Source organism: Empidonax traillii, unplaced genomic scaffold (assembly GCF_003031625.1).
Source record: "Empidonax traillii isolate 1590-97213 ecotype Southwest subspecies unplaced genomic scaffold, ASM303162v1 scaffold534:size827195, whole genome shotgun sequence".
NCBI classification, from domain to species: Eukaryota; Metazoa; Chordata; class Aves; order Passeriformes; family Tyrannidae; genus Empidonax; species Empidonax traillii.
In genome coordinates this window covers 634,055-660,011 of record NW_020955727.1, presented here as the reverse complement: position 1 = coordinate 660,011, position 25,957 = coordinate 634,055, and the positions used below count along the sequence as shown (strand labels likewise).

Sequence of the window (25,957 nt, the reverse complement as noted above, 5' to 3'; positions counted from 1 at the left end):
GAGGAGGGTCAGGGAGAGGCAGGGATGATGGAGAGGAGACGAGGTGGGAAGAAAAACAGGGCTGGATGGAGCTCAGTGAGCAAAGAGAGAGAAGCCAGAAGAGCCAGGACGTGGCTGTGCCATCAGGACTTGAACACGTGGTGAAGCTCAGGGCACCGCTGTCTGCAGGTCCCAACTGTCCCTGAGCCGTCAGAGTCGCTCCAGGGCTCCACTCCCAGCACAGAGAAGGAAGAAGCTGCAGATCTGGAGGCACAGAGCGGGAGCAGGGAGGGGCAGACAGGGTGAAGGAGCCGATTTCAGGTGCAGAGTTGTGCAGGCAAAGGGTGAAGCAGCTGGAACGCGAGGACAAGCCCACCTTGATGGCAGCAGGGTTCCCCCAGGGACAAGGAGCTGGTCCATGGAAGGTGCTGTCCTTTGCTGCAGAGGGGGTGGGCACAGGGTCTCTCCTGCACCCCAGCACGTGCACAGGAAGCTGATGGGGCTCCTGCCCCATTCCCACAGGGATGCTGAACTGACCAAACGGTTCCTGAAGGCCACATCCGTCCAAACCAGCGTGTGCCAGGATACCACCATCCTACCGAGCCGGGAGCTTCTCCTCAGGAGGAATGCTGTGGGATGCTGCAAAGGGGAATGACACATCTACATCTGCCACTGGTGCAAGTTGCCACCGTGGTCCCCAGCCCTCCAGAGTGCTCAGCATGGGGGCCCTGGGGTGGGAAAAACCTCCTGCTGCTGCTTTTTGGCAGCAGGAAGCTCTAGCAAAGGCAGTGACGTGCCCTGGAGGGGGCTCAGGGCAGCCCACCCCCATGCACTGCCCCTCCAGCAGTCCCCCAGTCCTTGGGGGTTCAGCTGGGAAGCTCTGAGTTCAGCAAAGGGGGGTTTGCTGGTTTCTTACCTTGAATTTTGTCTGAATTGGTGGCAATTTGGCTTCTGTCAAGATGATGAACAGCCTGAAAACAGGCACTGAATGGCTGCATGGATCTGGTACGGAGAGAGGGGAGGGCAGGGGACACTCAGGGCTGAAAGTGCCTCCAGCAACAGGTGAATTGACTCTGGGAGGTGACGGGGAGCACAGTGGGGCACTCTGGCTCCCACTGTCCAGGGCACGGCTGGCCCAGAGCAGTGTTTCCACCTGGACCACAGGGATGGGAATCCTCCCCATCCACTGCCACTGAGCCCCTTCCCCATGGCAGAGCTCTGGGGCTGCCTGGGTGGAGGGGTCAGGGATCAGCTCCTGCCGGTGCCGTCGGTGCCGCCGTTCGGTGCCGTTCGGAACCATCTCGCAGTGTCCGGACCCGCAGAACTGGGCAGAAGCGGAATCCCAAAGGCAGGAGGCACTCAGGAGGGAGGTTAACAGGGACCTGTAATCCCTCTTTAGCTGAAACTGCCAATTGCTTTGAACAACTGCTCCTGGGAGAGCGGGGCAGGGATGAGTCACCGGCACAAGCCGGGCGCTCGCCTCTGCAGTCTCCAGAAATCCGAGGCGATGCCGCAGTCGGCTCCGCTTACGGCGCTGGAAGAGATTCCCAAGCGGCAGAGCTCTGCCATCCTCCACCCCAGATCGTCCTTCCTCCAAGGGTCAGCCCAGAGAAACTCCTTCCCTGTCCGTGCTGGAGTGAGCGGGGTCATCGCTGCGCAGCAGGGGCTGGTGCAGGGACTGTGGACAATCACTCCCTGCTCGGACGATGCTTTCAGCACATCCCACCTCCGTCCTTTTGGGACAAACGCTGCAGAGGAAGAGCAGGCCATGGCTCCAGTGCATTCCCTGCATCCAGGGAACCTTCCAGCCCTCGGCGTGGTGCAGCCTCAACTCCTGGAATCGCCTCTCTGAGCTGGAGAAACTCATTATTGCCAAACACATGCAGGTTTCTTGGACACAGTTTCTCACTTTTTATTTTATAATCAGTATCAGGAAAAAAAAAATTGGCACATTACAAGTCAAAGCAGATTGATACAGTGACAGCCCACAAACATCTGCAAGGGCATAGAAGGAAGTGGTGGGACTGTTGTTGTTTCAAGAGACATTCACCCTTCCTGAAAGGTTTCCTTTGAGGCCAGAAACAAAACATTTAAATGAGGCCATTTAAATAGCTAGCTGCAATTTTTAAGAGTAGGGCTAAGAGTTGAAACAAGTTTCTTTACAAGGCTCAGCTCAGAATTCACAATACTGGTCAGAGTTAAATAGGTCCCGTTTGGGTTAATACCATTTTTTGACACGTTTAAAGCGCAAGTAACAAACTCCATCCATTGCTTTGGCATTTGAAAAGAAGAAGAAACCTCACTATAGAACTGGTGTTGGGGGTGTTTACTAGGGTGACCACGGACTCAAAAGCAGCTCTTCCGAATTCCTCACTTAGCACTGGATATTGTATGTTTTGATTTAAAAAAAAATCACTTAAGAACTGCACAATCAGGAGAAATCTTTGCCAACAGCAGCTCTGCCTTCCTGAATAACTTATCTCATTGTTGGGGACCCAGCACTGGGAACATGCCATCCCAAAGCATCTTTGGAGGGAAGGGGAGCTGTGGCAGGGCTGGACAGACAGCAGGACACGGCTAAAAAAGGAGCCAGAATCAGCATCTTGGCTCTCCAGAGGTTTTAGGAGGAGCTGAAAGGCTCTGGGGAAAAGCTTCATTAAAAACACTTACTTGCCACTAAGGCTAAGGAGGCTAAATATGAAATTTTCATGATTATATTAAAAGGCTAGAAAAACGAAAGAGCAGGAATTAAAACACATGACGAAAGGATTTGTCCCAATTGTCCCCGTGTCTCTGTTTTCCTTCCATCACCCACTGAACTGCTCCCATTTTCTACCAAAAAAAACCCCCATCACAAAAGACCATTTGCAGCATTTGCTGCACATCACCCCCCATCCAGGGACACCCCAAATCACAGGAAGACACTTCTGGCTTTGAAGTATGGTCACTCTAGTAAGGGACTGGAGAAAATCCATGGATGCAAGTTTTGCAATGGAAAATGTCTCCACAGCAGCAGCTGGGACTGGATGATGGATGTGGGGATGAGATCTACACAGCTACTTAGCTCTTGGCTTCAGGCATAAAAAACTCAGAGTTAACAAAGGAAAATCCTTCAAATTCTGACTGGTCAATGTTCCTGATGACTTCCTGGTCGGGAGGTGTTAGCACGGGTGGGTGGCGAGTGAAAAACCGGTCGAAGTTTTCGGCACTGCGTCCGCACTATGAGAGGGGGAGAAAAGAACGATGGTGGGTGGGACGGGGCTGCACCAACCCCCCCATCACGGCACAGCCATGGCAGGATGGGAAAAGGTGCAGAACACACCTTGTTAGTCACGGGGCGATGGCATGGCATGGCATGGCACGGCACAGCCAGGGACTGGCAAAGCCCCCGCTCAGGGAACTGTGCCGTGGGAAGCGGCTGCAGCAGGAATGGGATGGGGGGCAGTCAGAACAAGGCTGGGGGTTGTGATTCAGTGCAATAACAAGGGCAGCAGCTCACATCAGCTGGGTGCCAGGTCACTGCACAGCCACAGAGCAGGCTCAGCTCCTGCCCGTCACACACGTCACATCCCCAACGTGTGGGGACTCTGCTCCAAGGGCTGGGCACTCTCCCTCCTGTCACACGCAGCCAACGCTCTCTGGGCCCTGCTTCCTCCTAGAAGCTGCTCAGCCAGCAAATCCCAGTCCCCCAAGTCTCTCTCCCATTGCCCCTGAGAGAACACACGCTCCAAGTGCTGCCACAATCTTTCCTGGTGTTTAACTTTCATTTGTTAAGTAAATAGATTTGCAATTTTAATAAACGTCAGACTAAATTTAATAAAATATTAACGACAAATACATGTAAACTTCAGCATTTCCCATTCCCTCCTCTGCTCAGAGGTTTCAGGGAAGACAGTGTGCAAATCCATCAGCCCCCATGGCACATTCCTTTGGCAGCTCTTGTATGTCCTTATAGCACCAAGTGAGACACAAACTTCTCAGACCTCTAAAAAACAGCTCAAGGGGTAATGCTTGAGTGGATTTAACTTCAGCCTGAGCCCATCCTTCCACCCCATGGTTCCCTCTCAGGTTTGTAAGGCCACATCTTCACATTTCTAGCCTGGGTTTGTTAATCTTGCGCTCCCAAAAGCACCTCTTGCCCACAGCCATGAGCTCAGCCCGGAGCTGAGCCCAGCCCTTGTCCCCTCCTGCACCTCTCCAGGGCTGGGGGGTCCCATGTGCCGCAGCCCCAGCCCTGGGGACCCTGCAGGAGCCTGTGGGGGAGCTGTTTGACAGCCTGACACCTTCCCAAAGCCAGCACAGGAACACCAAACCAGCAATCAAATCCTCCACATGGCAGCTGCCACTTGCACAAAGCCCAGGGGGCCAAAGTCAGGACACAGGAGCCAAGCTGGGCTTTCCTGGCCACTGTTCCCCCTGGGCACCAGGATAACTCAGACCAGGAGCAGGATCAGCAGGAAAGCTGCAGTAACAGCACCATGGCAGGGGTCACCTGCAGCCCAGCCGCTCACCTGCCCCTTCCATCAGCCCCAACACACACCAGGAGCCTTCAGAGCCTTCCCATCCCGCTGTCACTCCCCATCAGCTTCACAAGACCTCAGTGCAGACGTTCAGGGCAGCTCATGTGCAATGTCTGACAGCACCAGATGCCTTTTGGCTACAGAGAAATGTGCTGTCTTAAAAAAAAAAAAAAGTTAAAAAAACCCCAACCAAATGAGCAACCCCCTCAGAAAGATTTAAAAATTAATCCTGACGAGATGCTACCAGTTATTGCAATAGGAAGCACAAATATATTTCAATATGCATATTGGCAAGCAAGAATTTCTGACTATCATGCAATAAGTTAAGTGTATGTGGATGGAAAATCTGAGAAGTTGCATCTATCCATAGTATTTCCTGTCCTGCTGCGTGGAAATTGTGGACTTTCTTTTTGGATACAGATAAAATGGATGGATAAAATCAATACTTTAAGGCTGAAAATTGCCTTTGGGTTTACAGAAGTCACAGCCAAGCCCATCCCTGAGGTCTGAAGGTGGGGACCTTGCACCGGTGCTGCTCTCACCCCACACCCTGAGACAGCTGGGGGCTCTGGGAACAGGGCAGGGTTATTCCAGCCCAGCACTGCCCGAGTTCCAGACTCCACGTTTGACCCACCCCTGTGACAAGGGAGAGCAGGAAGGATCTGTGCCACTCCAGGCAGCAAATGGTTTCTATCTGCAGGAGCACCTTCTTTACAGCTTCCTAAATTAAGTCCCATGTTAATGGACAGGAGATGCCATGTGAATTTTTACATTTATCTAAAGCCACCTTGTGAAAAATCTGCCTCCTTTTAGTCTGATATTAATGTACAGGCATCACTCCACCCCGACTGGAGAAAGAGGGAGGGTGGGAATTTATCTTACATAAATCCCAGCGTGTCCTGTCTAATATTTATAGCCAGCACAGAATGGCTTTTCTTCCTGAGCTGCAGAAATAAACCTGTCAGCTCCGAAGATGGCCTTGTGTTTTATCACTTTCCTGCTTGATTTCAAATAGAGACAAAAGGCATAATAAAATATTTTCCATTGATCCCTAGGATGCAATCAAGGACCATAAGAAGCCAAGGATGCTGCTGCCACCAGCCCTTGTCCCAGCACCAAGGAGAGGTGCTGGGCTGAAGACACCCCCCATTTCCCCAGGGTTTGGCCCGAAACAGTGGTACAGCCACAATCCCACCGGCCTTGCAGGCATCTCCTGGGCAAGTCTGACCTCCTGGTGCTGCTCTGGGTCAGGAAAACTGGCCCCTTGTACCCCAGGGAGGATCAGGGCTCTTCTGGTAACCGTGTTTGGGGAGATTCCCGTCACAGCACGAACTTGGGGCCAGCCCGAGTGTCCCTGTGCTGGTCAGGGGGGTGCTGGTGCTTTGGGATGCTCCAGCACATCCCTTCATCCCTGCTGCTGGCAGAGGGAGCATCTGCTGCGAGGGCTCCTGATACAGGGCCCTGCCTTTCATCCAACTCCTGTGGGAAGAGCCAAGTTTCTGCCTAATAAACTGAAAACAGCGGCTGAATAGTCTGGGGAATCTCAGAGAGATCCCAGAGCAAATCCTGACTGGATTACCAGAGGAGATGTTTAACCTTAGCACTTCCACCTGCCCACTGTCGGTCCCCTCAATCCTTAAATCCCCCCTAATTAGGAAATTACTTCTGCAAACATTGGAACTCGCCTTGTACAGCCTGAGCTAAGGCTACAAAACCCCACAGGCAGGGAACCAGCACTCTTACACACCCAGGTCTATAAATGGCATTTCAATATTAATTAACTCAAGGCAGTTAGGGGAAAATTAATTTATGCAATTAAAAATTATTAGATTAAAAGCCGTTTTTTTTAACCCCTCATCCTGTTGTGAGTAATCCTGGGCTCTGCCATGTGATTTCAGTGCTTTCAAAATGAGACTTTTCAAATCACTAGGCTTTACGTAAAGTAAAGGAGTAATTAGACACCAAAAACAATAATTATCTCAACGAGAGACAGGGAGAGCAGAGAAGTGTAAATACACTGCCAGGGTAACTGTGGACCCAGGGAAGGAATTGTTATGCACCAGCCAAAGCAGGGAGCAGCCAAGCACAGCCCCACGTCAGAACCACCAAAGACAACCCAGCCCCTGATCTGTCTCATTGCTGACTCTGTGATAAAGGTTAATCAAGCACAAAGCAACACACGAGCTCTTGGGAATTCACTTCCAGCTCTGGGCACGGAACAGCCCAGCCAGGCAGAGGCTGAAGCCTCCATTTCCCTGGTGGGGTGCAATGATGGAGGTTTTGGGGGGGATTTGATGCCCTCCCCAGACGCAGGGCTAGGCTGGCACAGCGAGCCCTCCCCAGTACCCTCCCAGTGCCCCCCGTACCCCCACTGAAAACTGCAGCAATGCTACAACATCATGGAAATGTGGCCAAAAAATGTGTGCCTGCTACAGAAGAGACAACCAGCAAAGGTGCCTTGGTGGAGAAGGGGTGTGGATGAGGAACTGAGCCACCAGCTCAAATCAAACATGAACTAAGAACACCTCTGAGAAGCAAAATTGTGCTAAAGACAATTTGAATGGGGCTCTGCTCCCCTTGGCTGGTGTTCCTGGGGCTGAGCATGGGCTGGATCAGGGGATGGCTGAGGGCAGACACCCAGCCCTCATTTGCGTGTTATGCCTTACTTTGAGGCTCTGGATACAAACAATCCCTGCAGCCTGACCTTTATAGACACTAATTTATTTAAAATAAAAAAAAAAATAGAAAACAGACTTTAGCCAAGGGGAAGAGCCAGGTCAGCACCAACTCCTCTGCAGCAGTGCTCAGCCCTGGTGTGACCCCTGAGGGCCACAAACACTCAGCAACATCTCCCCTTGTCACCCCCCAAACACCCCGTCAGCGCCCAAACCCCACTCCCATCCCTGCTGCTCTGCTCTGCACCCACTGCTGGCATGAAAGAAACAGCTTTTTGCAGCACAGAGGCACTGCTGGAGAAATATCAGCTATCAGCAAGTACCTGAGTTGTCTTAATCCTCCCTAAATCCCACATCAGCTGCTGTTAATCTCCCTGTCCTATCAAACGGGGAATTTTCCCGGCGCCAGCCGCTGGGTGAAGCGACAGCCGGCAGCTTAACCGTCCCCCTCCCCAGGGCCGGTGTCAAAGGGATTTTTAAAGAGTGAAGACATTTAAAGCAGGACAAAATTTGCACATTTTAAAGCAGAAGAGCGGTAAGGAAGCACTTTTGATGGAATTCAGTTGTTTTGCACTGTAAAACACCAAACACCAACGTTCTGTTCTGCCCCAGTCCAGGGCAGGTGACACTGGGGAGCTGCTGGGGAAGAGAGGGAAAAGGTAGAGGGGACACAGCAGCAGCAGCTTCACTGGAAAACAGACACAGAGGTGGGAAATAGCAGGAGCTATGGATTTACCTCTGTGCCTTAGCATCCCTGGCACAAAGGTCTGATCCCAGCCCCAGAAAAATCCCGGGGGGCACAAACAGCCCCAAGCACTTTGCACTGTTACACTCTGATACCAAAGTTAACACCTTCCTGGTAACACTGTTCCTACACGGTCCAGTGGCTTGAAGATCCCCTTCCTTCCCAAGGAAAGGCAGGCAGGCACAATCCAGAGCCCTGGGCTAACCATCCCAGCACCTGGGAGAACAGGAGATCATCCCTCTGCAGATGTGGAGACAGCCTGGGCCACGAGGCACAGAGTGGAAATGAGCAGCTCTGAGGACAGGACCCCACGGAGCTCCCTGCACAGGCATCATCGCCAGCAGTGACCTTGGTAAAAATAGCTGTCTGAAATTAAAACAAGCAGCCCCAAACGTAGGCAGGGCATGGCCAGCAGCTCTCCAGGTCAGCACCCCTGCCCCACCTGTGCCATGTGCTGGAGGGAGACAGGGCTGTGGAGGCTCTGACACAGCCACCAAATGGGTGGATTATTCCTGTTTGATCAGTCAGAAAAGGAGCTGTAGGAGGGAGAAAGCTGCTGGAGCAAAGAGGCATTGAGAGGGAGCAGAGCTAAAGGTGCTGAGCACCCTGCACCCAGTGGACTCCCACTCCATGTCTTCCCTGAAAGCAGAGCTGTTCCAAGCACAGCAGGGGTCCCTTGAAATGAATAGGATAACTGTAAAGCAGAGGAAAAGCAGATGTGTATGAGGTTGTTCCAGGCAGTGGGACAGGGGAGGGTTCAGGTAAATGTATGGAACATCCCTGGACTCTGAGCTGTGACCCAGGACGATGGATTAAGGGAGCATGGAATGTCCCCACCCTGATCACAAATATCAGCCATGGAGATCAGATTAACTGTGGATTCAGTTCTCTGTGAGACACCAGTGCCAAGGAGGGTACAGCAGCCAAGAGGCACCTGGGAGGGAAGCACGTGAATAATCCCAAGCCTTAAGGAACTGGAGCACCACAGAGAGACCTGGGCATGGCTGGGACCCTGCCAGTCCCACCAGTGGCAAAGAGAAATAGAGAAATCCAGGGAGAGGCATCCCTGTTCCTGAGCCTACATGGTCACTGCTTCCTGCACATCCTCTGGGGGAGGACAGGGAGAGCACAGGGAGAGAGGATCACACAGACTTTGGAATCACAGAGCAGCCACAGCACAGCAGTCAGGAGGACCCACGGTGGGGTTCAGGCTGCACCCCTGCACCGGTGTTACCCACTCAGATGTTGCTGTAACGATGGCTGGACCGGGAGCAGACAAGTATTCCCACCTTTTCTGACAAACAGCTTCCTGATTGCTCCTGCCTGCACCTCCATTTGGCTCTGGCAGCTCATTCCCCCCAGGCTGCACTCCCAGCACCTCTGCCCAGCAGGGCCAGCAGGGCTGAGGGAGGGCAGCCAGGATCCCCCCTCTGTGAGCCAGGCTGCATTCCTCCACCTTGGGGAGAGACTGGGGGGTCAAATTCAGCTGCACTGCCCCTCAGGCACACTGAGCTGACCTGGTGTTAAAATAAAGCTGGGATTATAGAACAGAGAGACCTGGTCAGCTTGAGAAGAAGGAAGGAAAAACCCAGCAGACAGACTGACCCAGGATGACAGACAGACAGACAGTGCTGCAACACAAAGGGGTCCGGGAGCTGAACGTGCGGAGCTTCCATCCCTGCAAGCCAGAGTGGGAGCAGGCATCCCCCAGTTCTCCTGCCATGGCAGAGCTCTGACACGTGCCAGACCCAAGGAGAAACCATTTTCCAGGCAGACAAAGAAACGGCACCTCCAGGACGAGCAGCACCCGCCCGTCTGCCCGTGTGTCCTGAGGAGTGGAAGCAGCACTGGAGGAGAGTGGCCCTGGCACGAGGGAGAGCAGGAGGGGGGACTCACAACACTTACAGCCTTTGGCTTGAAGGGGGGCTGGATCTCCTTGCGCTCCAGCTTGTCCCAGTCGATGTAGCGGAAGAAGGCGTGCTCCTTGATGTCCCGCTCCCCCTCCGGGCCGCAGCCCAGGCGCTTGGCGGGGTGCTTGGTCATCAGCTGGGGGAGAGGGAGAGAAGACACAGTCACTCACAGGGTGTCCAGCTACCTCCCAAACCCCCAGAGGACTGTGATGCCCAGCTGGACAGGCAGCACCACGCAGCTGCTGTCCCAGGACACCCCAAATCAAGGTCTGTATCCCAGAGGGGTCCCATCTGCTCCACCTGCTTTTGGGGCTCCAAGCAGAGGACCGAGGGAGAAGCCAGAGCAGCTCCAGGGACAGGGAAGGTTGACAATGGCTTATGAGAACAGGTGGCAGGTACATAAGCACTGGCAGGATGGGCACATCCCTTTCCCTCTGGGAATGGAACTGGTTTGCCAAGAAAGAACCTCAGGGTGCTGGCAGAGCTCCCTGTGGTGCTGCAGCCCCTCCCGCTGCAGGGGGGCAGGATGGCAGCAAAGCTGCCTCTGCTTGGTACAAACTTCTCAGCATCTGCAGAATTAACTCCAAAACCCACTGCCCATCCAAGACGAACAATCTGCCCTCCAAAACTTTCATCAGCCCTCCTCCAGCAGAGCCCCCACTCCTCCAGAGCCGCAGCAGCACAGACATGAGGTGGATTTCTAATGAAAGAGTCACCATGGAGAAAAAAAAGCAGAAACAGTCCATTAATGTTGTTTATCATCTAAACTTCTCCCCTTCACCGGCTCAGTAAGGGAAAGGGGCCCCAGGAATTAAGGGCAGCTGTACAACATTAATATCCTGGGGCAGGGTTTGAGCCATGTTGAGAGATCAGATGGAGATTCCAGAGATTCACAAGATGTTGATAAGGACGGAGAATATGAGCTATATACCTGCAACAAAAGCACTGCTTTATTAAAAGCAAGGCAGTTCAAACTGATCCCAGGGCTGTGCAGAGGTTGCAGGAAGTCTGACTCTGTGTCCCTGGGCTGGGGGAGCCTCTGGGAGGAAAAGGAGGTGCCAGTGAGAGAGAGCACCTCTCCAGCCAGAGAGCTGAGAAAAGGGTTCCAGAAGCGAGCAGAGATGCCATGGCTGCCCCCTGCCTGGAAGTGTTCAAGGCCAGGATGGGGTTTGGAGCAACCTGATCCAGCAGAAGGTGTCCCTGCCAGAATGAGCAGTCCTGCCACCCATGAAAAATTCTAGGAAAAAAAACTCCTGAACCCTAAAAACACAAACTCCACCAAATATGAGGCAAGAGCAGAGCCACCAACTGCTCTGTGAGCAAACAGCTCTACATGCCCGTCCACCAGCCGTGATGCCATCTGCAGCTGGAAGAGTGATGGAGCGCAGCTTCCGTGGAGCAGCATCCCCCTGGAAAGCCCATCTGCAAACAGTGAGGGGCTGGCAGGCTACACAGGCTAGAGCAGGGATTTTCCAGCCTCTGCTCAGGCTTATAAAAGAGAAACCCAACAACAAATCTCTGAGTAAGACACCCAGGAAGGTGGCAGAGGAAACATGTCTCGGCCTCTTGAACATGTGTGGCAGCAGCACGGACAGCAGCTGTGATGGGCTTTTCTCAGGCACCAGCACCAGGGGAAATGCCACCCAAAATACCTGTAAATATTCCCAAAACGCTGCAGAAAACATGCCATTTCATGCCTTTGCTACCAGGCAGAGATTAAAGAGGGAGCTGATAGTCACAGACAATCTGTTCTCCTGGAAAGGGCTGATTTGCTCAGGCACCATCAGACCCCTCCATACAGGATGGAAAAGGCTGAGGGTTTGTGCTGGTGCCCACAAGCTCCCAGGGCTGGGACAGGAGTCTGGCTCCTGATAACCCAACCTGAACTACCTGCCCGTGGAAACAGCAGCTCCCAGATCAGCCTTCAGAAACAAATCCGAGCTGACAGCACAGGAGGGAAATGCTCCGTTTGATCCACTAATTGCTGCTGACTGGAGAGTCCTGGAGCCCTGTGCCAGTGAACTCTCCACTTTCCTTCCCAGCCAAGGAGCCCTGATTAACGCTTGTCTCTGGGCTCAGGCTGGTTCCAGGCTTTCAGGATCAAACACATTCCATCTCTGAGTGGTGCAGGGATGACTGGCACCAGCACACTGGAGTGAAACCACGGGGGAACAAAAAATTGGGTTTGGAGACCGTGGCAGTGAAACACCAAACCTCTCAAGGGAGGGGCAAAGGCTTCTCCAGGGGCTTGTTCCCTGGACTAACATAAGGCTGGGTTTGTGCCCTGCTGGCAGACCTACCACACACCAACACAGACAGCTCAGCCTCAGTGCAGCTCACCGAGATGTATTCCACTGTGTTCCAGGGGAAAACATACATACTTAGTTCCCAGCTTACTAAAAAGTTCCTAAATCCTACACAGTTTTAATTCAACTTTGGGGTGTAGCAGTTTGGTGGTGGCAGAGAATGTCAGGAGGTTTTGAAACAACAGTAGTACAAGAGGGAACCACCACTTTGGTCCAAAAAAAAATACAGGAATTTATAGAGAATCAACCCTCAGTGTGTGGCCAAATATCCTCCCATGCAGCCTCCCATCTCCAGAGTAAGAAAAGCCATCGCAGCTACACCCAGCAGACGCTGCAGTCACGGTCCTTGCTCATCTATTTACAGCACCCACGCTGTGACTGATGCAGCAGCAAACAAAGCTGACACTGAGCCTGGTCCCTGTTCCAGCCTCGGGCACGGCAGGGACAGCGATGCTCGGCAGCACCAACACCTCCCGCCCTCCTGCCTGACCAGGAACACGCCGGGTTTTCCCTTTACGTGCCCAACATCCCAGCGAGAGGATGAGAGGTGGTGACAGTGCCTGTGGGAATCCCCCCTGACCACCAGTGTGGTTTCTAAATCAAGGACTTGATTCTCCCACATCCTGCTGACAGTGGGGGGGCAGCACCCCCTCCCTGTGCCCCATTCCAGGTGGGAACACCTGCTTTTCCCCACAGGACGAGCGAATATTCCTGTTTAACACCAGCTCAGAATCCTGGCAACGCCAGGAAGAGGCTTTGAAATGCCGCAGTGGGAGCGTTGAGCGCAGGATGTGTCATTTGGAGACAGAAACACTATTTTGAGATAGAGAACATTCAGATATTTTCAATATTAACTATTATAAGCAAACATTTCTTAAATTCCTACACAAACACATATTTATAGCAGTGTGTGGCACTTGGAGGTGAGATGAGGCTCAGTCCCAAGCACACAGAACAACATCAGGACCTTGCCAGCCTTTATCCATCACATCCCAAATTAACTCAGGCTGCATTTAAGTCATGACTAGGCCCAGTCCGTGGAGAGGTCAGGATGCTGGGCAAGGCAGAGCTTCACTGCAGATTAAGAGACATGATAATGAAAATACTGCCCAGACACCACCAGCACTGAGCTTCAGCTTGTCTTGAGGGGTGACATCAGAGCTAAGCAGAAGGATGAAGGTATCTGATCATAGAAAAACTATTCTGGGATCACATTCATTTCCCCTGAGCATAATTTTTCATTTCAGGCAAAGATTGATAGAGCTGCCCCGTCCTCCCCTGATGGGGCACAGGGTCTCTGGGGATGCCCTCCCTTCCCACCTCCCAGCCAACATCCCAATTCCTTCTGAACTTCACCTGAGCCCTCAGAGCAGCCCCTGAGTCCCAGTTGTATATCTGCTCAGTGTGACAGCACAGAGAGGATGTGGGTGTGATTTTTACCTGGTTTTAGCACATACACACAAATGACACAAGCTGTAGTTTTGGGAGTGGAGAACCCAACCGAGTGTCAGATCCCCTTGAGCTGGGGAGCAGGGGGTGAGCTGGGACCCCCAGGTGTGCAGCATCTCACTGCTCCCACTGCCCAAACATCTCCCCCAGGCCGGCAGAGGACCCAGCCCAGCCCTTACCCCTTTGCAGATGGCCACTGCCTCCTTGGACATGGACTTGGGGTAGGCGACGTTGTGCTCCATGATGGACTGGAAGAGCTCGTCCTCATCTTCTCCCTCAAAGGGGGCCTAGGGTAAAGCAGACACAGGTTCAGTGGCATTTCTGGGTCCCTAAGCTTCCAGGTGCTGCTGTGGGCCTTGGCCATGGACCCAGACCAGGTTGTGCCATGCAGTGAAGTGAATCATCATCACAGTCCCTGAGGCTGCACCCAGACTCACTCCAAGCTCCGAAGAAAATGCCCCAGCTGTGTGCCAGCAGCATGGCAAATTCCACATCAGTGTGTCCTCAAAATGGAATGTAACACAGCCCAGAGGAATCAATTAAAACTCAATTACCTGGCCAGCCAACATCTCATAGAGCAGGACTCCAAACGCCCACCAATCCACAGACTTCCCATAAGGCTGGTAAGCAATTATCTGCAAACAAGAGAACAGTAGGATTACACTCCCAGGTCTGACCTGGTGGCAAAGTGATTCCAAGCTGCAGCCCAGGTCACAAGCACAAGGTTATTCACTGGCACATGTTTCAGCACTGAAATCCCTCGACTGAGGGCACTCGGGGTCCCTCCCACTCGCTCTTTACCAGCGCTCTGGGAAATCCAGGTGTGAACTGTTCACATCATAAAGGTCTTTGAAAGGAAAGAGAACTCAGAAGAAATCCTCTGTCCTGTGAAGTCCCCAGCTGCCCGTTGGGGAAGGTCAGACCCTAGCAGGTGAGGAACAGCTCTGTTCAGAGGGGATCACACGCAGGGCTGTTCGCACGCAGGACCTGCCACCTTGGCATGCACAGCTCTGGCTTGCAACAGGAAAAGTCCTAAAAATGGGTCAGGCAAACCACAGGACTGTTTTACCCTGAAGCCACCTTGGCCTGAGCACATTGCAGCTCCCTAAAGGAGGAGACAGGGAGGAGCAGCAGAAGGGCCTGGGCTGGAGTGTGGCCACTGTGCCACAACCTAATTGCTATTCCCAAAGAGGATGTGTGAGATCACTCCTCTGAGACCCACTGGCAGCAGGCTTTAATGTCATTCTCCCGGGTGCCACAGTGACCTGCATCCTAATTTCCTATTTTCTGTTTTTCTTTTGGGAAAAAAAAAAAAAAAAGAATTAGAGCAAGGAGAAGAAAATAAGAGTTAGAGTGAAAACACTCAGGCAAATACCTAGAGAACTGGTCATTTGTCCTGCTTTGAAGGAGCATTAATCACTCACAGCAACCAGCTCTGCACCAACACCCCCAGTATTAATCCTGGGGGATGAGGGGATGGAACACACGTTTGATCCAGTAATTGGAAACCTCACTGGCTGCAGCAAACACAACACGGTTTAGCACGAGTGCATCCATGTCCTAACAAAGAGAATCTCTTTCTCTAAAATATTTAAATGTATAAATATTAATCTCATCATTTCAAATTCAGCAGTGACAAGATTTCTGAGGGATATTTTTATGGAAAGGAAACAGGCATTGGGAATAATTACGCCGCTGAATTTCACAATTGTGCCCATACAGCACTTCATGGAAGTGCCGTGTGCGACTCCATCCCATCAGTAACAACCAACTGCAAAGTCATTTTGGGGTGATCTAGAGCCACGGATAGGGAGCATCTCCCCCTCGGACACAGGGCCCCTCACTGCAAACAGCGGGCTGGACAGATCTAAGGATTTCCACTTCACAGGGAAATATCACCCACTGCTAATTCCCTGGTCACGCTGTGCTGGAGGCGCCTGTCACAGTGCTGAGGGGATGAACTTCCCAGGCTGGCCCTGTTCCAACAAGCCAGCCCAGAGCAAGGTTGTCCCCTGGGGCAGAGCAGCGAGGCTGCCAGGCCGTGCCCGCGGTCCCTGCCGCGCTCACCTCGGGCGCGATGTAGTCGGGAGTGCCGCAGAACGTCTTGGTGGTCACCCCGTCCCAGATGTTCTCCTTGCACATGCCAAAGTCTGCGATCTTTATGTGCCCCTCGCTATCCAGCATCACGTTGTCCAGCTTCAGGTCCCTACAGGGTGAGAGCAAACCCATGGCACAACAGGCAGCACGAGCCTCCCGACTCCCAGGGCTCTGCTGGACTCCTCAGCTCCAGCTTTGTCTCACACCAGACTCTTTGCAGGACGATGTTTGGGGAAATGAGTAAAAATAAGTCAGAGACCTGTCAGGATGGAGTGTTTATGTTACTTTTAACCCACAGGAACACCATGCTGGGCACAGTGCTTTGAAGTGTATGATGGAAAACACTCATCTGGCAGGGGATGGATTGAATCAATTTTATTTTTTTGCTCCTGTGAAAATCAAAGTGCACTTAAAGCTCCCAGGGATGAAGAAACCCCTACTCAGCCCAAGTCCCTGCCTCACCTGTGCTCTGCTCCCCCATGAAATACAAACCAGCTGTGTTTCTCTCTGATCCTCACCCACACAATACCTGTTTGTGGTACCCAGCTCCCCAGAAGCTCTGCTCCTCAGAACAAGCTGCAGGGATGGATCCAGCTGCAGGGATGGATCCAGCTGCAGAGCCCCAGATCCAACTCCCAGCCCCAACTCAGGGGCGGGTGCTCCAGCCTCGAGGACACTTTTGTAGCAAACAGTATTTTGGTGCAATTTCTACACTCTTGCTGGGTTTAAGGCTGCTTTTTCCAATTATCATGTCAGTGCTTAGAACCCTGACAGGCCAAAGGCAGATGGACAGGGCTATCTGGGATTCAGATTCGGGGGAAGGAAGGAAGCAGGGGCACTGGGGACTGACAAACCTAGAAATCTCTCTGCAGCAGCTGATGGCAAAAAAACATCCCTCATGTCAAGTTTGCTCTACTTCTTTCATCTCCAGCATCTCCCTTTGCAGGGCACTTAATGGTATGTGACACTCATTAGGATGCTCTGCTCCACCCTGGGCTCTGGGAGTTCTCTGGAGCAGGGAAGAGCAGAGAACACCACTTTCAGAGCTAGAGCAGCAGCCTCTGAGCCTGGTCAGGCACGTGGCAGTGCCCCAGCTCCTCTGGGTGCTGCAATCAGATTGGGGATGGCAAAGGAGATGTGGTGGCTGGAGCAGAAGTGACAGACTCGCAGTGCAGAGCTCGGAACCAGCCCCTGGTGAGCGCTTCCTCCAGCGTTAATGGTAAGGGAGAGGTGCCCTGCAGGGGCTGGGAGCTGGTCCAGGCTGCCAGCGAGCATTTGTGTTGTGTGGAGAGAAACACATGGAACAGGAGAGAACCAGAGGTGCCTTCCTACAAACCGGGACAAAGCAGGAGCCTCCCCCGAACCAGCAGCACCTCGAGGCTCCCAGCTCTGTTTGGGTGTGTGGAACATGCTGATGGTTGGACTCGAGGATCTCAGAGATCTTTTCCAACCTTAATGATTCTGTGATTCTGCCCACAGGCAGCTGCCAGACCCTGCCCATGGCACAGGCAGGGAGAGCCCTGGGGCTGTGGCAGATGGGGGGCCCAGAGCCTCTGGTCTGGGGTCCAGGGGAAGGGAGGAAGGAGGAACCTGCTCACCTACCGATAAATGATGCCTTTGCTCTGCAGGAAGAACAGGCCAATGGCTATTTCTGCTGCGTAGAACCTGAAATAGGACATTTAAAGCAAGACTGATAATTAGGGGAGATGAATCAAAATGAAAACCTTTCAAACCCGATCACAGTGAGTGAAGCATCTGAAGGCTTTCAGGAACACATCCTGCTCTGTCCAGCTCCAGGGGACACGAGCCAAAAGTCACCAGTAACACTCAGGTTGGCCATCCCAGCAGAGGAGCCAACACCCACCATCCTTTTTGTCCCCCAGGGAAGGACCAGGCAGAACAGAGGCCTGGTGGAAGCCTCCAAACCTCCCCGCCTTGTGCTTTCATTTACATATTTTTTTTCTTTAGCTCAATTATTTACAAGTGCAACGTACCCCAAAGGTGAGGTGGAGATACCAGCATTCTTGGCAAAGACTTCTCCTGCTTCTTCCCAGTCCTGCTGCTTCCCCTCCCTTTCTGCCCAGGAACTGCACCACAAAGCCCGTGCCTTGGGCTCTGTTTCCAGCCACATGGCACAGGTACATCCCATACCTACCCCAAAGGGGCCAAACTACTGCACTTACACAGCGTGGGGCTCCTTGAACCTCCCGACCTGCTGGATCTGGTACATCAAGTCCCCACCATTCACATATTCCATCACAAAATACAAGCGATCCTAAAGGAAAAAAGCAGCAATTAGCAACAGAATTATCAGAGCAGGGAATCTGCAGGGGCCAGAAACAAGGACTGAGGCGACTGGCAGCTCCAATCTGTATTTCCATGGCAATACACTCATCATCCCTGTGCTCCCCACGAGGTGCAGGGGGCTCATGTTCATACAGAGCCCACAATTACTGATCCCTTTGCAACACTCGGGACTGAACTCTGCAGCTCTGCAGACAGATCTGCTGGAGAAGGCAAGTGGAGGAATCCCTAAACCAGAGGATTTCACCTCCCAGGAATATGTTTGCTCTTTGTCATGGAATCTGTTTCCAGAGAGTTGGTCAGGCAGCTCCTTGCTGGCATTTCCCCACGCAGTGCACGGCTTCAATCCACTGCACAGGGGATCCAGCTGCCCCTGATCAAGCTGGGGAGGCAGGAAGGAGCTGCATCCCCTTCTCCCCACTCCTCCCAGCCTGGTCTGAGGGGTTCACACGAGGTTAAATGAGTTCAGAGGAGTTCAGAGATGCTCTGAGGGCTGGAGCCCTCTGCTCTGGAGACAGGCTGAGAGAGCTGGGGGTGTTCATCTGGAGGAGAGAGGGCTCTGGTGAGACCTGAGAGCCCCTTCCAGTGCCTAAAGGGGCTCCAAGAGAGCTGGAGAGGGACTGGGGACAAGGGCATGGAGTGACACGTGCCCTTGACACACAGGAGCCAAAGGACACCTCCGGGCTGGCCCCATCCCAGCTCACAGAAGGAAGGACACAGAGGCTGGAGAGCTGTGAGAGCTGCAGGTTGGCAGCTTTACATAATAGTTCAGAATATTTCCTCATTTCCTCCTTAAATAAGCCTTGCCCTGCTTTTCAGACAGGAAGGACAAGGAGATGAGAAGAGATGCAGATGGAGCACTGCCATAACAAGGGCTATGGTGGAACTGGGGTCATCAGCTCCAGCACTCCACGGGGCACATCGAGCCTGCTGATGCCCAGCCAGGGGAACTGGAGTCATTGGCTCCTGCCCCCTGGCACAGCCCACCCAGACAGCAGGGCAGCCCCAAAGGGAATTAAATAGAGCACCAAAGGGGCAACTGGGCTGTGTAAAACACCTGACACTGGTGGGACAGAAGGGCAAATTCAGTGTGGGGATTTCGGAGCACCCCGTCCGTAAAGGACTGCCCCTGCCAGGCTCTGGCCAGCCCAGCGGGGAGGCACGTGCAGGCAATGTCACCTTGAGCAGCCACTGCCACGGCAGCCAGGCTGTGACAGCCACGGGAGAGCAAGGCAATGCTGTGCTCGGCTGCAGCTGCTTCCTAAATATATCGATCAGCTTCAAGAAGGAAGAATATTAAAAGGACGGTCTCTTGAAACAGCCAGCTGAGCTCTAAAAGCAGGAGCTGAGCTTTCCTCATTTGGGTGGGGAAGGGAACGCTGGTGCTTCAGAGAAAAATGCCATGAGCAAAGCAGGCAGATGGCTGGGCAGCCCACGGGCTGGGAGGGAGGGATGGATGGGCACGGAACGCTGTCCTGGCTCCTGTCGGAGGCAGAAAGGACGGAGTCTGTCCAAGTCTGGAGCATCCAAACTCACTGAGCAACAGCATGGTTTGGAGAGGCAAATCCCACTGCAGAGCCTGGCCTGGAGCTGGTGACACCCCCCTGCGCTGGGCAGACAAGATGCAGCTCCCAGGCTCCTTCCAGTGCCCTTCTCCTAATTAACCACTCGTTTAGTCCATCCCCTGCCCGACTCCATGCTGGGAACAAGCTGCAGTGCCAGGACAGCACCCACCCTCCCCATCCACCCCTTGTTAGACACTAGGCAGAAATCCTTCCCTGGGAGGGTGGGCAGGCCCTGGCACAGGTTGCCCAGAGAAGCTGTCACTGCCCCATCCCTGGAGGTGTTCAAGACCGGGTTGGACAGGGGCCCCGTCCATGGCAGGGGGTGGAAATAAGTGATTTTTGAGGTCCCTTCCAACCTAAACAATTCCAGGATTCTGTGCTTTGGTGATTTATCATCTCAATGTTGCTGCAGCTGCTGTGCCCCAGAGGGAATCAAGGTGACCAGTGAAGGCAGAGCTCACCTGGGGACACCCAGAGAGCCCTGGCTCACACCCCTCCAGGATCTGACTGGGATCTTTCAAGGCAGAGCACCCCAGGACACGCCAGCACAGGCACCTCTTGCCCTTCAGCCCCAGGCAGGAGCTCTCTCTCTCTCTCTCTCTCATTGCTCATCTTCAGTCTTTCTTTAAAACACAGATTTAGGGCTCGTGTCTCTCCCGAAGCCGCTGAGCCAACAGCCTCGGCTGAGAATTGTGCTCTGGACTGTGCTCCCAGAAATCAAAGTGCTTTGTGCCAGCCTTTGATAATACACCCTGCTATACATTTTGATTACATTACAAATACGATTACTATTAAGCTACTATAGGTCTGCCAGGAATAATCCCGCGCTGACTCACTTCAGATGCCAGGGAGATGCTGTGTGAAATAGCTGCTCCTGCCACATCCTGATTACTGTGCTGCAAAGCCAGGCCGCGGGCTTTAAACACACTCAATGTGTTCGGTAAATGAAATTTCTGGAAGAATGTTAAAATGTAATCCTCCTGGAAAGCATTGTCATCGTTCTAAAGGACTCTGCTGATTCCCTCTCCCGGCTCCCGCTGGCACGTACCTGGACATTCTCATTCACAGGCTGCTCGAGGGCTGGGCAGGGATTGTGCTAAAGGTCCCCTGTCCCCCTCTCCACTCCTGACTCATACAAACCCAATCACATGCCCACTGCAAACTGGATTTCCTGTGGCTTGGATCAGGTTTGTCCCTTTACTCTGGGTTTGGATCACAGGGACGAGTCCTGGGAAAAATTGCAGCACTTTGCAATCGAATCACAAGGGCCGTTGCGGGCTGGGGGTACCTGAGGGGCTGGGAAATCACTGCTAACACCATGAACAGCTCCCTGATGAAAACACCTCAGGGGAGTGCAGCTACTGTACATTCACTCTCATTCCACACACCCACATTTTGTCATGGAGACACTTTTGCCAGAGAGCTGGACAAGCTGTGAGGTTGCCAAGGCAGAGAATACAGGGCTGCTTTGGCAAGAGCAGCGATGTACAGAGAATCAGGGAATCCCAGAATGGTCTGGGTTGTAAGGAACCTTAAAGGTCTTCCAGTTCTACCTCTGCCATGGGCAGGGACACCTTCCACTGGACCAGGTTGCTCCAAGCCCTGTCCAGCCCAGCCTTGGACACTTTTGCAATCCATTTGCCAAGGGTCATGCTCCCAGGGCTCAGGGTCCACAGTCCCTCCTGCCCCTTGCCCAGGGACAAGCTGTAGCAGCAGCACCTACCATCGTCTGGAAGCAGGAGTGGAGCTGGGTCAGGAATGGAGGTTTCCCAGAGAGAGCCAGGACACGTTTTTCCACCATCGTGCACTCCACATCATCATCCTGGATCACAACGTCCTTCTTCAGGATCTTCACAGCATAGAGCTCGTCTGTGCCCTTCCTCTCCGCCAGCATCACCTACACAGGGGGAGGATAAGTGCAGGATCAAGGGAAATGTGGATCTTAAATGCCTTGACCTTAAACAGTTAAACCAATGGCTTGCTTATAGTTAAACCAGGGGCTTGCTTATTCTCCTGTGGCTCCTGTTACAACCCTGAGAAGAGCTCCAGGTGCCAAACGATGCAGAAAGCTATAGGGTATTGCCAGAAGCATTTAGGGACACCCAGTCTAATGAGTAACAAGTCTACTCCCTCCCCACCTCACTGCCTGGAGGAGCTCAGCCCAAGGGTTTGCTGATGTCTGAGCCCAGCTCACCCTCAGCACCCCTCACCCCTGAGTAGGGCCCAGTTCAGCCCCCTCGGAGTGGCACCAGCACTGGGGAGGGTGCTAAGAGCCTGAACACAGAACTCATCAAATTATAAAGTGGTAAAAATTTAAAGTGGAAAAGAGTCAGTCTATAGTGAATAGGAAGGCAAAAAATACACCATTTTCTCTGCCTCACCCTGCCCCCCAACAGTGACACCAAACCCCACTGTGTGCAGGTCCATCCCCCAGCCAAAGCCCCTCTCAGCCAGAAGAATCCCTCCAATCCCTCTCATTTCAAACCAGTCTCACCCATTTACAGGTTTATTTATTGCAATAAATGGGATTCGCTGCTTCTGATGGTGCAAATCCCCTGGGTTAATCCCATCAGCCCAGCGAGGGTCCCCATCCCGACCCACCACGCTCCATCAGCCTAAGCTGCTCCTTGTGCTGCCAGCAACACAAACCAACTCTGAAACCACACTTTGCCTCCCATTTTCCCTCTCACACTCTCTCATCACATTAGATTGGAGCGCTGGGTGGAAATGAATTGCTTTTCATTTGAAGGAGTCGGCAGAAATCCTCCAGTCACATTGGGAACAGCAGCTCGGGGGTTTTGGAAATAAATTAGGTGAAGTCAACATCAATAGGGTGGAACTGAAATGCACTTCAGGCTGGGGCAGACTGGCAGAAGACACACGAGTGGCTCTCAGGATGACTTTTGAGACTCTAAGGACAGCTGGATTAAGCCTCTTGTGTTTCAGCCCTGTCAGAGCTGCCCGGGGCAGGGGTGGAGTCCCATCCCTGGAGGGATTTAACAGACTGTGGATGTGGCACTTGGGGACAGGGGTTAGTGGTGGCCTTGGCAGTGCTGGGGGAAAGGTTGGACTCAATTTCAGAAGGCTTTTCCAACCTCAGTGATTCTGTGATTCCATTCCATGACAGAGCCCAAGGAGCAGGGATGACGAGGCAGGGGCCCAGCCCGAGGAGCAAGGTCTTCATTCCCACCCAGGAGTTTGAGTGAAAGAACCCGTGGGAGAGGGAACAGCCCCTTCCCAGCACGCGGCTCTGGCTCATCCTGGCGCTTGGCTGCGGCCCTGGGGAGCTTGGCCGTCCTTGACACGCTGCTTGTCAGGATTAGCTGGGAATGGCACTGGGGCTCCTCAGAGCCAAGAGCTCTGGAGAAGGCGCTGACAGTTCCATTTCCCCCAGCGGGGCCACGCACGCCGACTCATCCCTCGCAGGGCGGAACCGTGGGCTGGCTGGCAGCGTGGCAGGGACCTCAGCAAGGATTGATTCACTCACTGGAGCTTGAAAAACACTGTGAACCCAGAGCAGCTCCTTGTGCTGCTGGGATGGAACCCAGCGAGGCACAGGCACTGGGACCAGCTCTGCGCTTCAGCTTTGCCTTCTACCAGTTCTCTGAGATGTTTGCAACAGCCCTTTGCACCACACACGGGCACGGACAGACGGACACCCTGCCTGCAGCCACGGAACAGGAACCACAGCACAAGGGGAAACAGCTTCCCACTGCCAGAGGGCAGGGTTAGATGGGATATTGGGAAGAAATTCCTCCCTGGGAGGGTGGGCAGGCCCTGGCACAGGTTGCCCAGAGAAGCTGTGGCTGCCCCATCCCTGGGAGTGTCCAAGGCCTGGTTGGACGGGGCTTGGAGCAACCTGGGATAGTGGAAGATGTCCCTGCCCGTGGCAGGGGGTGGGACTGGATGATCTTCAAGGTCCCTTCCAACCCAAACCATTACATGTTTCTCTGCCAGGGCAGCAGACACAGCTGCCTCACGTGGAGTCTGCACCCCTGCCCTCCCTTCTGATTCTGCCCAAATTGAACTGTTTCAGTTCATTGCCTCCATTTATCACCATTTTTACACAAGTTGAGCTTTACAAGGTGCTGTACACAGGTGCTAAAACCAGGGCTGATTTCTAAGTGATAAAAGCAGACAGGTTTTGCTGTTCAGAGTTGGTGGAAAAGAAGAAGCAACTGCTCCAAGAATACAGTTTGTGGGAAAATTAACCCTGTTACCTGGGAGTAAGGGCATTATATACAATATTAGTTATATACAGACCTGCCCTGCTATCTGTAACCCCTTCAGAGGAAAATTAACTAAACCAGGGAGCCTCTGAGCCTGGCATCTGCTGCTGCCCTGAAGGGACCTCACGGGGGACGTGGCTCCCACCCCCCTCTGAAGTGAGGCAGAGGCTGGGTAGGTACCACCATAAATGCAAAAACTGCTGCAGGGCATCCATGGGCTGTGAATGCTTCATGAAGCTGCTTCCCAATGACACAGCAACCCCGAGCAGAGCTGAGATGGGAAAGGCAGAAGGACCTTCCAAGCTGCTGAGACTCAGCAGGGTGACACACAGGAGGGAGCGGCCGGGAGGGAGGTGTGTGCTGGGGAGGGCAGGGGTGGTGGAAACCACCCTCAGTCACATCTGGGCTGTATTCCCCTCTCCTGCATTAAACAATCACAGGATCATTAAGGTTGGAAAAGACCTCCAAGACCATCAAGTCCAATTTATGACTGATCCTCGCCTTGTCCCCCAGCCCAGAGCACTGAGTGCCACGTCCAGTTGTTCCTTGAACACCTCCAGGGACGGGGACACCTCCCTGGGCAGCCCCTTCCCATGCCTGACAGCCCTTTCCATAAAGAAATTCTGACATCTTCCTGATGTCTGGAGGTGTTCAAATACCAAGAGGTGCAAACAGGCCAATGTCCCAGCACAGCTGGTGATGCCCTGACCAGCCCATGCACAGGGGGTGGTTGGTGACAGAGGGAGCAGGTACCCCACCTCACCCATGCCCAGCTGTCAGAGACTGGGTCCCTGCCCTCCTGCCACGTTTCACACAGAGAGGAGAGCATTGCACAGCTTGAGGATTATCACAGCACATGAAAACTGTCTTCCATTGCACTGGAATCCAGAACTGCAGTGGCCAAAGGCTCCATCCTGCAAACCCCACACCACAAAACCCCCCAAAAGCCTGACAGCTCGAGAGCATGAACAGACTGATTAGCTGCAAAAATACGAGCAAGCCACCTAATTTCATTTTCCTCTATTTATATTACAGCAAAGCAAACCCAGGGTGGGCTGTGCCAAGTGCTGCCTCCCTCCATGGGAAGGTGTCCCTGCCCGTGCCAGCCCAGGGAGTGATGCCACCAGCCACAGTCCTGGGGGCTTGGTGGGACTCACAATCAGGGGAGCCCAAGCAGAGCCCAGAGCACCCAGGAGCAAACAGGGCTGCAGTCCTGGGGCTGAATGCACCAAGCCAGGATCATGCACACCCAAGCCCCTATTTTCCAAACCAGATCCATTGTCCACCCCCTAAACTCTGCTGCCTGGCTCAGGGGACCTCCATCTGCACACTCACTGGGAAGCAGATTGCATTATTTTCTAATTTTTTTTTTTTTTTTTTTGGTGCAGAAGAAAGCTGATATTTAATTTGATTTATTCCTGTAATATAGAGTACTTGTTTGGGAATGCCTCACCACAAAAACTGGAGATATTCTGAACATAGAGAAAGCAAGTTTGTTGAACTCCACTGGGGCCAATATTGGTACTCCTGACCTGGACAGCCAGAGCGTGGAGAGAGGAAAATACTGAGCAGTGAATGTGAGATCCTGATGCCAAAGAGTTAACAGAGAGAGACAGAGACTCACTAAAATAGAGCGATTGCAGTCCAAGAGCTCTCACAGCCAGCAGGGACTGGGAGGAGGGAGGCTGGCAGCAGGCAGCCAGCACAGCAGCAGGCAGTGCCAGCCCCAGAGAGGGAAGGACACAACAGTGCCAGCCCTGGAGAAGGACGGTGATGCCATGAGCACACAGCCTGGGCTGGGGGCCTGCAGGGAGCTCAGCCAGGGACCTGGGCTGCTCTGGGATCCCCTGCTCTCTCTGGGATCCCCTGCCTGCTCTGGGATCCCCTGCTCTCTCTGGGCTCCCCTGCCCTCTCTGGGCTCCCCTGCCCTCTCTGGGCTCCCCTGCCCTCTCTGGGCTCCCCTGCCCTCTCTGGGCTCCCCTGCCCTCTCTGGGATCCCCTGCCCTCTCTGGGATCCCCTGCCCTCTCTGGGATCCCCTGCCTGCTCTGGGCCCCCCTGCCCCTGCCCGCTCTGGGCTCCCTTGCCCTCTCTGGGATCCCCTGCCCTCTCTGGGATCCCCTGCCCTCTCTGAACCCCCCTGCCCTCTCTGAGCCCCCCTGCCCACTCTGGGCTCCCCT

At 53.4% G+C, this 25,957-nt stretch overlaps 1 protein-coding gene across 2 annotated transcripts in view; it reads right to left on the bottom strand.

The window, feature by feature from the left end:
• Positions 1–25,957, bottom strand: part of PRKCB (protein kinase C beta) — a 94,217-nt gene that overhangs the window by 2,806 nt on the left and 65,454 nt on the right. Inside the window, exons 10-17 of one of the 2 annotated variants that reach the window (XM_027897231.1) lie at positions 21,274–21,447; positions 17,865–17,956; positions 17,284–17,346; positions 15,652–15,790; positions 14,139–14,219; positions 13,764–13,871; positions 9,825–9,965; positions 1,818–3,198 (exon numbers count right to left, since the gene is read on the bottom strand). In XM_027897231.1, the coding sequence (XP_027753032.1) occupies positions 3,040–3,198; positions 9,825–9,965; positions 13,764–13,871; positions 14,139–14,219; positions 15,652–15,790; positions 17,284–17,346; positions 17,865–17,956; positions 21,274–21,447 (957 nt within the window). In that variant the 3' untranslated portion in view covers positions 1,818–3,039. Of the gene's footprint in view, positions 1–1,817; positions 3,199–9,824; positions 9,966–13,763; positions 13,872–14,138; positions 14,220–15,651; positions 15,791–17,283; positions 17,347–17,864; positions 17,957–21,273; positions 21,448–25,957 lie in introns of those variants that run through there. The other variant, XM_027897232.1, reaches the window with a different exon arrangement.